We start from the raw sequence: 13,175 nt of genomic DNA on the forward strand, positions 1-13,175 counted from the left end.
GAAAACAAAAACAAAACAACCCTTAGAAACTGCCAGGCTCGCTTAATATTTAACTTGTGGTCAACATTCATTCATTGTTACCAATGTGCTTACTTACAAAACAGAAATATTTCCACCCCAAAATAAAACACTGGAATGTAGGGTGCACATCATAGATCTTTTTCCAGGGCTGCTAAAACGGTCTCTGCCAAAATGTCACCTGAGTCCTAACTGGCGTGGGTTTAGATAATCACCATCTTCTAAGAAGAGTTCCTGGAAGTATTTACATAGATGATCTGATATTCTGTCTCACCTCATCAAGACAATGCGTTGTTCGCTTCTGAAACTAGTTTACAAAACCAGTAGAGTAGGCAGGTTTTCAGATTAGAATGTTAACATTCCACATTGCTTGTGCAAAGGCATGTGAAAAAAGCCGCAGTATTATTCGTTTGTTGAGGCCAGTACTATCTTTGAGAAACATAAACAGCTGCCTTATATGCCTTGCTTAGTATTTTCAACAGCCACTTTCCAGAGTTTAAGACAGGAGTCTTTCTTATATACAGGAATTGAACTTGGAACCTTCTGACTGCAAAGCACATTGGCCACCACTAAGCCATGGTCTCTCCCTTGTCCCTCATGTTTCCCCTGCCCCGCCCCCCATTTGCTCTAAAAAATAAGAGTTTTGAAAATTCGATTTTACAGTTGCACCATCTGCAATCCAGAGATTCAAGTATCCGTTATCTGCAAAAAGGGAAATCTATATCAGATATCACCGTTGGAGTCATCCTCTCAAGTTTTCCCAGTCTTTTTTTTAATATAATTTTTCTTAAATTTTCTCTTTTACAATTTAGAATACTCATTTAAGCATCCTTAAAATATCAATGACTTCCCTTCTTCGCTTTCCATGGTTCATTTTGCATATAATAAATCCCTGCATATTTTACATAAACTAAACCATTCAGTATTCCTTTATTACATCCATCAAAACCTATTTATACTGTTGAATTTGTCTCAATGCTGCGAACATTTTCAAGTGTACACAATTTCCCCCCATATATTCAGTAAACATTTTCCAGTCTTCTCTAAACGTATGTTCTTCTTGTTCTCTTTTTCTATATGTTACGTCTGCAAGCTGTGCATATTCTTATCAGTTTAAGCTGCCATTCTTCTTTAGTTGGGACCTCGCTCGTTTCCATTTTTCGGCTAATGAAACATAGGACACAGTAGTGGCATACATAACTAACCCTTTTTGACACCTGGGAATTTCTGTCTGAATTGTCCCCAACAAAAAGGACTCTGTTGTTGTTGTTTTGTTAAAGTACTTTCAAACATTTTCTTCAATTCATTATGAATTATTTCCCAATACTCCTTTACCTTTTTACAGGTCCAGGTTTTCCCAGTCTTATTGCCGCTCCACTGAACAGTAGCTCTACTGCCCTTTCTGATGGTTCTTAAAACCTGTAATTGTGCCGGGAACACACAACTCCTTTCGAGGAGATGTGGAGTGGGTAGAAGACAGCAGGTAAACTGGGATGGTCAGACTTTGCCCACTGGGGAACGGCCATAGCTCAGTCGTGGAGCATCTGATTTGCATGCAGAAGCTCCCTCGTTCAATCCATGACGTCTTCAGATAGGGCCTCTGCCAGAAATCCTGGAGAACCTCTGCCAGTCAGTGTAGACAGTAGTGAGCTTGATGGACCAGTGGTCATGACAGGTTTCTACATTCCACTGTTGCTGATAACTTGACTGCTTGGTTCATTTTAATTTGGGGAAGGCAGGATTGCTTGTCCCACTATTCCACTGTCCCTCTATCTAAGTGTATATCATCAGGAGTGGATACTAATTGTTCTTTTTCTGCTACCACTTTTTTATTTATTTATACTTTTTCCATTTTATACATTTCACTAATTTTATACATTTCACTAATTTCACAATCATTTTGACATTTCAAAACTTGACTTCCTTCCCCCTCTTTCTGCAGTTCCTTAAATTTGTTTCTAATATCTTCTTGCACATCCAAATTAACTTAATTTTTTCATCTCCTTAAAAATATACTCTTATAAAACTGCAGATTGTTACAATAATCTTGCCAATGTTTTCATCCGTTTATAATTTATCTGTAAATATTTAATAAACCATTTCCATTCTTTTAAAATGATTTGTTATCTTGATTCCTTATTCTTCTGGTAAGTTTCGCCATTTCTGCATATTCCATACGTTTTTGTATCCATTCTTCCTCTGCTGGGATTTCTGCTTCTTTCCAGTTTGGGGCAAGTAACATTCTTGCCGCTGTAGTCACATATATGAATAAGTTTCTATACAGTTTAGGTAGTTCTGTCCCTATAATTCCCAAAAGAAAGACTTACGCATTTTTTTTTTTTACAAAGGTTATTTTAAACATTCAACTGTTGCTGATAAGTTGGCTGCTTGATTCATTTTAATTTGGGGAGGGCAGGCTTGCTAGGGCACTGTCCTGGGCACTGTCACACTATCTGAAGTGTGTATGATCCGGAGTGGATACGTATTGTTCTAATATTCCAGCTGCACATCTTCCTGGAGACCACAGACCTCATTGCAGAATTATGACATTGCATTCGAGGCAGGGATTCCCGTGGAATAAATAATAATAATAATAATAATAATAATAATAATAATAATAATAATTTATTATTTGTACCCCACCCATCTGGCTGGGTTTCCCCAGCCACTCTGGGCGGCTTCCAACAAAGATGAAAGATACACTAAAATATCACATATTAAAAACTTCCCTGAACAGGGCTGCCTTCAGATGTCTTCTGAATGTCAGGTAGATGTTTATCGCTTTGACATCTGATGGGAGGGCCTTTCACAGGGCGGGCGCCACTACTGAGAAGGCTCTCTGCCTGGTTCCTTGTAACTTGGCCTCTCGCAGTGAGGGAACCGCCAGAAGGCCCTCGGAGCTGGACCTCAGTGTCTGGGCGGAACGATGGGGGAGGAGACGCTCCTTCAGATATACTGGACCGAGGCCGTTTAGGGCTTTAAAGGTCAGCACCAACACTTTGAATTGTGCTCGGAAACGTACTGGGAGCCAATGTAGGTCTTTCAAGACCAGTGTTATATGGTCTCGGCGGCCGCTCCCAGTCACCAGTCTAGCTGCCGCAGTTTGGAAGCTACAGTTTGGAAGCTACAGATATTGCAGTTGAATAACTACTGAGAGAAGACCAGAGGGCTGGTTTTACTTTGATTTCGGACCAGTTGCATTGGCCATCTGTCTGATTTCCAGACTCTGTTTTAGGTGCTGGATTAATCACTCTCTATAAAGTGATAAAACAGCCTGGGCAATGGCTTTTCTGATCATCCATCTATTCCATCAGGTGCCACTCGGAGTCTATGCCCAAGTAAGCTTCTGATTGAATCAAAGGTGCCTTTGTGGAAGTGCCACAATTTGGGATTACATTTCCCCAATACACCCACTAGGTAGCATTTCTTTCCAGTTTTAGAAGCCAAGTAAAACCCTATCTTTTCTACCAGGCTTTTGGAATACACTAGTGGAATAATTTGACCCCTGCTGTATGTCTTAGTTTTGTAACCCTATTAAGCAATAGCTGCAGTCCCATTGCTGCTGAAATAAAAGTTTCTCCTTTTATTGTGATTTGATTGTGGACTTTGGAGTTTCACTACATTGTTAAGTCTTGTATACATGATTCATTAATAGGTAGTGTGAGATACACGCCTTAGATGTGCTTTACATTCCTTAAATACTGTTAACTTCTGAATTTTCAGCTCAAGGGATATTTGCTCTGATACCATCTAGTGGCTAGAAGGAAATAATGTGTGCGGTGAATCTATGTTTGGCTTTGTAGGTCATCTTGCAAGCGCTTTCCCCCCGTTCAAACTACATTAATCTTTCCCCAACACTTTACCAGGTAAACAAAATACCCAGGTGTGTTACAGCTTTAGGCATGATTGTGGCTTATTATGATTTGTGTTCTCCTTGGCAATTCTTACTGCTAAACAGCATGTGGGGAGTTTAGTTATGCAAATTTAGTTGAGCGGTGGAATTTTGGAATAGCATAGTTATTCTTCAAGGCAGTAGTTTTTAAACGTTCTACCTTCAGGGAAGCCTTTACATACCGACGTTCCTATTGAGCATTGTAAAAAAAAAGTAGGGTTAGTATGTACTTTAGTAAGAGTGTTAGCATTAGATCAGGCTTGTGTCCTGCACATGATTTGGATTACAACTCTGATTAGTTCCAATGCGTGTGTGTGTGTGTGTGTGTGTGTGTGTGTGTAATTTTTATTTAATTTTCTGTTTTACAATTTTGAATACTCATTTAAACATCCTTAAAATATCAATGACTTCCCTTCTTCTCTTTCCATGGTTCGTTTTGCATACCATAAATCCCTGCATATTTTACATAAACTCAACCATTCAGTATTCCATTATTACATCCATCAAAACCATCCATCCAACCGTTTTAAGGACTCCATTCCAGATTTGCATGGGGTTTCCTTCTTAGCTTTCACTTCTCTCAGAGATGTCCTGCAAGGTAGCAGGTACAGATTTCCCCTAAGAGTTTACCCGTGAAAACTTTCCCGACAGATGAATATAGGTACAAGGCACTGGAGGTTTAGGACCAGAGTTTTCCTTCTCCTGGATGAGTCCCATCTGCCTCCCATTTCCCTCTACAACACTTGCAGTAACCACCATCTTGACCATTTGACCCACCATTGGTCTCGTCTGCTCGATCCACCAGAGTCTGTCTTTGCATGCAGGGGAAGTCCCTAACTCATTGAGCGTTTGAGACCCATCAGCTACCCTCACCTGGTTTAGCCAGCCAGTCAAAGCTATTTCCCAGGGCGTGGCAACTGTCACATGCTGACAGCTTCTAGGAGCCACAGGTGAGCTCATAAAACAAAGGTGGGCAGACCACCCCAGAAGGAGCACAACATGTTCTCCACCAGAGGTACTACCCTTCCCAACACCCCATGCACCCCTCGGAGAGGTCACTTTGGTTCTGCGAATGCAGCAAAAACAACACAGGAGAGAGCAGTTACATATGAGTTATTGGTCTCTCCAGCCATAGCAGGCGCTGTGATTCTCTAGCGCAGCCTTTCTCAACCTGTGGGTCCCCAGATGTTGTTGAACTACAACTCCCATCACCCCTAGCTAGCAAGGCCAGAGCTCAGGGATGATGGGAGTTGTAGTCCAAGAACATCTGGGGACCCACAGGTTGAGAACCGCTGCCTTAGCGGTTTGGTTTCATCCCCTGAGGTGCACTCCATTGTCTCTTGAGACGGACAGATGCCAACAACAAGCTCTTGAGTAAAACCCAATACCATGACTTTCAAAGTGAAGAAAACCCAGTTGAGATAGCTCAGTTGGTTAGAGCGTGGTGCTGAAATGCCAAGGTTGCAGGTTCAGTCCCCATATGGGACAGCTGTATATTTTTGCATTGCAGGGTGTTGGACTGGATCAGGGATTGTCAACCTGGTCCCTACTACCCACCAGTGGGCGTTTCAGGATTCTAGGTGGGTGGTAGGGGGTTCTACGGCACAAGCTGAATCTTCCTTCCATTGAGCACTGGTGGGCGGTAATGAAATTTTACCATCAAGAAAGATGCATTAGTGGGCGGTAGGTATAAAAAGATTGACTACCCCTGGGCTAGATGATTGTTAGGGTCCCTTCCAATTCTACAATTCTACGATATCACCAATGTTAATAAAACATTATTGGAGAATTTGATTTTTATGTGTGGTTGTTTGTTTTTTGTTTCTGCTTAATTAAAGAAATGGTTGCATTCTGGAATTCTTTGGATTTTTAAATGGCTAGGAGGAATCGTGCAACCAGGAAAATATAAAAGGGGGCAGTAGCAGGAGGCTAGGACAGCATCCTGAGACCTGGTTAAACATTCAGAACTCATCTGTTCAGGTTTGGAGCATACCTGAAGCCATATGAACAGCGCAATCGATACCTCTGTAGGAATAGTGGGAGCGAAGAAAAGGTCACACCAATTAATTTATATGAAATCTGGTACTCAAATCATGTTCTCCTGAGCTCAGGTTCTTTGCTGGAATATTACTGCCTCCCTCTCCTTTTGGGTTATTCCTGTCTTGTCTTGCAGTGACTCTGAGTCTGTCTGGGTTATGAAGACGAATGTAGCAGTTGCATTCTGTGGCACTGTCTGGAGTAAAAAATTAAGTTGTCATGTTCCGTAGGAAGAGCTCTCTCCTCAATCTGGCTGTAATTTTGATGACAACACTAAAGTACACATAGTTCAGGGTTGGATTCTGCCGCTCTTTTCACTCCCCCCCCCCACACCTTTGTTCCTCTGGGTTCATCTCCTAGAGTTCTCAGCCTGAGCAGGAATGTCAGAAACTTGGCCAAAGTATTAGGTTTTGATTATAATTTATATATGCGTTCGTTGGAATAGAAGCGCCTATCCCTTGCCCTAGGCCCTACTTTGACATCTGCGACTTGACATCAGGTGCTATTCTGAAATATAACATAATCGCACAAGAGGCTGCTCTTTTTGGCTTCCCCACACCCCCTTCCCTTTAACCATTTCATTCCACAAAACTCTGGCAGCCCAGCGGCTGGAACATTTGCAGTCTTCGTGAAATCACACCTGATCTTTTCACCACTGCTTTTCCCTGCTGCTGCAGACGATCAATTGAAACATGGTTGGGAAATTAATTAAATTCCAAGTAAGCTGGGGACTCTGAAATGGGGTGGGGATCAAGCAGGTCGCAGGTCCCTTAGATAAAACAACAACCATGGCAGCTGCCTGGTCCCTTGTCTCATTTCGGTGCATCTGTGTGCGCGCCTATTGCCAGATTTTGTATCCTGCGTTTTTTGTGGGGTGCCTGCATAAACATGGGAGCTGCCGCAGAATTAAGCACCTTATGTGTCTGATCTTTTGGTGATATTTGAAAGCAAATTTCTAACCCAAGTAGCCAGGGAGAAAGCCGAAGGACATGTGGGTGGTGCCATGGGAAATTCAAGAGGGGGCTGGCTGAGCAGGATTATTTATCTTTGCAGCTCCATCCCAGCCCTCCAGTGCTGCTCATTCTGAACCTGCATAACTTGTGATCTCTCAAGCCAAATCAAGCCCACCAGGGAACAAGCCTGCTTGAGTGGGTCTGTGAAATTGAGGGAGGGGGTTGCCAAACATTTGGAGTGGAGAATGAGAAATTGGCAGATCACATTTTCTGAAAAACTAACAGTAGGCGAGCCAGAACACCAGCTATGCTGGATTATTTTTTATTGAATTTATATACCGCCCTATACCCGGGGGTCTCAGGGCAGTTCGACTTGTGGAATCATGGTATCCATATTTCAGCCACCAGTCCTCCAGGCTTTGTTTTGGAGTTAGGCGTAGCAATGATTGTAGTCCTTTGTTTTGGTGACATGGTGGCACTGTACTTCTGGTGTAATGACGATAGTGAGGCATGTGTGAAACAAATCTTAGAAGCCACTTGATGTCTTTATATAGAAATTCTTAAAATATTCAGTATATATTTACACACGAGATATGGTTGCTGGGCTGCATTTGACTGGGTGGATTACATGTTATGCAAACCTGTTGTCTTCCCTGGATTCTGCTTCAACAGGTTTCAATCCTAAATCCTTCTCCTATTCTCCTAGTCTTTGCCAACCCCAACAGGATACTTTTGAATCTCAGATTTGGAAGGCAAAACTAATGAAGCGATATCAGCAAATGTGCTTAATATTCATAATTCTCTATGCAGAAGTTTGTAGCACACTGTTGGCTATTTACTTTAACATCCTTGAAACTAAGGTGTTATAATAGAGCAGTAATAAAAATGGAGACAAATAAGAAACTGCATTTGTTTTCTGTTCATTTCAAACAAACGACCCATTTTGTCATGGCTTCTGGTTGTGCCTCATGCCATTTAAATATTCTAATCTGATATTTGATTGAGGAATGTTACATATTTCAAAGTGAAAAATGTGTGTGCTGCAGACGTGAACACCAGTCTCCCATCTCTACTTGACAACAGATTCGTTGTTCCTTTTCCTTTTGCAAAATGTATGAAAACAAGTGGGGATAGTCACTTTTTAGCACAACCTGTTCTTATTATGCTCTGGTTCTTATATGTTCGTTTTAAGAAGGCAACAAAGTGAGGTTAGCAAGAAGAGCCTCCCCAGATCAGTAGCAGTTGTCAGTACCAAAAGCAACCTAGAGCCATTTTCCTGCGTCATGTTCTAGGTAGATAAGACCTGCAGCATCTCAAATTCTTTTTTGTGGGGGTCAGAGGTAGCACTGCATGAACATGTAGTTAGCATGAGACAAAAAAGATGGTTAGAAGTTGTTTTTGTCGGGGACGGTGTTCTGTTCTTGAAGCACAGTTTAGAAGGGGCAAGATCAGAAACTGATAGCTGATACAGCCACCCAAAATCTTTTCTCATACCGTGTTTTTAAAGAAGCAAATATATGGACTGGGGGTGAGACTTTTTATGCTCTGTTTGGGGCCAAGCAAATATAACTCTTCACAGAAAAGAGTGAAGCCTGTATTTATAGACTAGATTTTCCCCTCTTTCATTTCAAAGGGAGTGGTTACACAATAAAGAGCTATCCTTCTTTAAAATTACACATTGAAATGCCGAATTATAGGACATCTTAATTGTTGTGCCAATACCGTGTGTACATGAAAGATTCAATTATCCTTAAACTCTGAAGAAAGATTCTCTTAATTATGATTAACTGTAGCAAATAAAAGATTGCAATGAATATGTAACATTGATAATGTATCACTGTATATGTTAAACAGGAGATAACAGTGGTGAGAAGTTAAAATACAGGTTGAGAATATTTGCAGTGTTGTATGATATTTATTGAGCTAAATGACACAGATACAGGCTCCAGACCAAAGCATATTTAGTGGAGTAAAACCCACCAGTAGCAGGACAGAGATTTGAAGGGGCATTCACCTGACCTCCCAGCAGCGGAGTCACTGCATACCAGGAGGAAGAACTGACAAGGGATGTCAGCGCAGTGCAAACCAACCAACAGGAACATCGGTTTGGCTACTGGTGTGTTTGCACCACTGAGCCGAGTCTGGTGGATTTTAAGCTGTCATAAGCCCTGCGGTGGAGCAGGAAGAGAAAAGCGAAGGTAGACTCATTCAGCTCAGGCATATGACCTGGCAAACCTGCATAATCTAAGCTGGCAAGAAGTGTGGTATAACTCAAACGCTGTTTTACAGGCTTACTTTTTCTTTGCCAAGCTTAGGCCTGCTCCTAAATGGACTTTGGAACTAGCGAAACTTTATACTGGCTTAGTTTACTGCCAGGGTGCTTTATGCCAGCTTCTTGTGTATAGGATTGCTCCCCAAGCCCACTTAGGAGTAGGCCAATGTCTACTGCAATGGATTGAGGAAGTCAAAAGATTTCAGATGCTGGCATTTCTGTTGTGTCAGCCATTGGGTAGCTGTGTGGTCTAAACCACTGAGCCTCTTGGGCTTGCCAGTCAGACGGTCAGCGGTTCGAATCAACGTGACAGAGTGAGCTCCCGTTGCTGTCCCTGCTCCTGCCAACCTAGCAGTTTGAAAGCACACCAGTGCAAGTAGATAAATAGTTACCGCTGTTGTGGGAAGGTAAACGATGTTTCCGTGCACTCTGGCTTCTGTCACAGTGTCCCATTGTGCCAGAAGCAGTTTAGTCATGCTGGCCACATGACCCGAAAAGCTGTTTGTGGGCAAACACCAGCTCCTTCGCCCTTAAAGCGAGATGAGAGCTGCAACCCCATAGTTGCCTTTGACTGGACTTAACTGTCCAGGGATCCTTTACCCTTTTTTTCACTACATGAGTGCCTTAATGACATATTTCTAGTAGTTTGGCTCTTGCAGTATATACTCTATTTTTTAAAAAAAATAATTTCACATGTATGGCCCTGAAAATCAGGGCCGAAATGGGGGGGAAATGAGCAGTAGCAGGCCATTGCAATTGCATCCTGCTTGTAGCCCCAGTTTCCCACCTCTGGCTATTGTGAGAGCAGGATTCTGGGCTAGAATAGTCCTTTCTCAAAGCCTCCCACTGTAGAATCTTCACATATAACAACTAAATAATGGTAAGTTACGGTATGTTGCTAAACAGTAGTTTACAGCACTAATTTACTTTTCCTGTTGAAAGTGAACCTGGAGCATTCAGCTCTCGGGCCATAAAATTCATGCGCATGTGAAATCATAGTACTTGTTTTTGTTGTTGCCAAACTTCACCTGTTGTTAACTGGCTTGCTTTCCGCTGACTCATCAGGTTTTGGATTCAGGACGTCTGAAAGAATATGATGAGCCGTACATTTTGCTCCAAGAAAAGGAGAGCCTGTTTTACAAGATGGTTCAACAAGTGGGCAAGGCCGAAGCTGCATCCATAATGGAAACAGCAAAACAGGTGAGGTTGTTCCCCGCCTCTCCCTACCCCTGCTAAAATGTTGTAATTAAGTTTGTCTCAACAATTTACTTTTCACAAGTTAGCACATTCAGTATTTCAGAAAACCCCATCCTCTCCACTATAGTTAAAGGTCTCGTGGCTTTTCAGTTATAAACTCTTGTTTTTCAGGGCTTTATTACTGGGATTTAGAATAATATATACCCAGAGCTGAAAATGACATGCTGCCATTGCAGACAACAACTATGCTTGGGATTGTTTGTTTTTATATCTGCGGGGAAGATAATACATACTCTAGTCCTAGACACACTGTGCTTTTCCCTGACCACTGTGTTGCAAATTGAAGCCGGGGTTGCAGTGAAGATTCACTGTGCTCCTAGAGCCCATGCTTTTTTTTTTTTTTTGTCCAGCAAATCTGCAGTTTATGCATGTGCTATGCAAGCCACAAGAAAACTCCATATCCAATGTGAATATATAGTATTCTTTAAAGCAGTGTTTTTCAACCTTTTTTGGGCAAAGGCACACTTGTTTCATGAAAAAAAATCACGAGGCACACCACCATTAGAAAATGTTAAAAAATTTAACTCTGTGCCTATATTGACTATATATAAAGTAATTCTCTTGAATAGGAATCAAATAAACACAAAGAAAGTATTTTATAATTACTTTATTATGAAATAGTAAGTAAACAGAAATATGAAAAATTATAAAATACTTTATTTTTAAATCTTTCGAATTTTTCAATTTTTCCCACGGCACACCAGGCAACATCTCGCGGCACACTAGTGTGCCGCGGAACAGTGGTTGAAAAACACTGCTTTAAAGCACTAGTTTTTCCTCTGATTCTTTGGGCAAAAACAACAGCAACTCCACACTGAATCCGTTTTCCAATCTCTAATGATATTTTGTTCTTGCTGCCTTGCACATAAGCCCAATAAAATCTTTCCTGGCCTGCTTGTGTACTCATTCATATAAAATATTTGACCTGGAAAAGGCAGCGGGTGGAGGAGGGGAGCTAATAAACTCTTCCAAATATGGCACATGTTTCCCAACCTTGGCAACAGCAAATCACTTTTATTCACCACAGATAACCAGGTAAATGGCTATTTACAGTAGTCAGGGCTGACCCCATGGCGAGAGGGAATGAGGCAATTGTTTTCATGCAGCAGGAGCAGGAGAGAAGCAAATTGGTGCCCTACCCCAACTCTCCATTTGCCACATTATTGGGTGTACAGTGGTGCCTCGCAAGACGAAATTAATTCGTTCCGTGAGGCTCTTCGTATAGCGTTTTTTTTCGTCTTGCGAAGCAAGCCCATTGACAGCTTAGCGGATTAGCGCTATTAGTGGTTTAGCGGCTTTTAGCGATCAGCTGTTAAGTGGCTTATCAGCAGATCAGCTGATAAGCGGCTTATCGGCTTAGGAAAAGGGGGGGAAAGGGGGAAAAACCGAAGGAACTCGCAAGACTTTTTCGTCTTGCGAAGCAAGCCCATAGGGAAATTTGTTTTGCGAAGCGCCTCCAAAACGGAAAACCCTTTTGTCTAGCGGGTTTTCCGTCTTGCGAGGCGTTCGTCATGCGGGGCACCACTGTACTGGATAGGTTGCAGGCCAGCTGCCCACCCACCCACCCATCTCTTCGTCCTGCATGAGCTTTGAGAAAGGGCCAAGGGAGTCCTTTCTCAGAGTGAGGTTGGTTGGAGAGGGGCTGTGCCACTTCTGTGTTTGTCATTTAAGCTGAGAAAGGCTGTTTAAATATAGAGGAGGAAGCCTAGGTTTATCTAAGCAGGCCTAAGCTTCTTTCATCTGCCGCTGCAAGCTACCTTAGCGGCACAGACACCGACCAGGCCACCTCACCAAGAATGCTGCATTATGAAAAAGGACCTCCATGGGTCTTTTTCAGAGCAAGGCTCAGACTGGGAGGAGGAAGGGGTGGTGGCAGAGAAGCTGTCTGTCCTGTTACCACTCATACAACAAGGCCTGAGGTGGAATGGGGCAACAGCAGCAAAGCATCAGGCACTGCTACTGATGCCGCAAAGAAGAGAAGTAAGGTAGCAGTGGCAGGAAGAAGATAAGGAGCCCCGCGTTTGACAGCCCTCACCCTTGCACTGGTCCCTGATCCTGAATTCTTAGGCAGCGAAAGAATTTAATATGTCAACTTACTGACATTTTAAGGGCCTAAGCCCTTAGCCGCAGTTAGCAGGACTCAGGATTGTGTTCTCCACATACACACACACACACACACACACACACACACACACATCAATTGATCTGTGCAGTTAATCCTAACCAGGGTTTACAATGAACTATTTTAAAATGGCTTCAAACTCTTGGTTTCAACTGATCATCCTTGATCCCCGTTCTTTAACTATGGCCCTCTTTTAAATAAGAGGAAAGAAGAAGGAGGCTTTGATGACGGAGAGTAGATAGTGTCATTAAGAAAACAAACAGCTCTTCTGGAGAAGCTCTGAAATTGCTGCAACCAGAGGTTTATTGAGAAAGTATAGAAAGGGATCTGGGTTGAATTTTTGGTTCAGTGCTTGGAAAGCTGAACCAGGCAAGCCCTGTGGTTCCTCCCAAAGCTTTGATTCTGTGTAGGTATGTTGAGCAAAGATTAGAATTTCAGCTACTGCAAGTAACACCTTTTAAAAGTGTTTTTAATGTAGTCATTGTGATCTTTATTTCATAGTATCCTCGTTTCTTTGAAGTGCCAGGGATCTCTCGCTCATATATCTTGCAGTATTAAGACTCTAGCTCAACTAAATGCTTTTTCTTCTCCTTTCCACCCTGAGATGCTTTCAGTGAGGGCTGA

The 13,175-nt window shown here is 42.3% G+C and overlaps 1 protein-coding gene across 1 annotated transcript in view; it reads left to right on the forward strand.

Annotated features, from left to right (window-relative positions):
* ABCC4 (ATP binding cassette subfamily C member 4 (PEL blood group)) overlaps positions 1–13,175 on the forward strand; it is a 151,113-nt gene that overhangs the window by 135,260 nt on the left and 2,678 nt on the right. The window contains exon 30 of the mRNA XM_081908133.1: positions 10,238–10,372. Within this exon, the coding sequence (XP_081764259.1) occupies positions 10,238–10,372 (135 nt within the window). The remainder of the gene's footprint in view (positions 1–10,237; positions 10,373–13,175) is intronic.

Source organism: Podarcis melisellensis, assembly GCF_964234715.1.
Source record: "Podarcis melisellensis genome assembly, chromosome: 4".
Lineage (NCBI taxonomy): Eukaryota > Metazoa > Chordata > Lepidosauria > Squamata > Lacertidae > Podarcis > Podarcis melisellensis.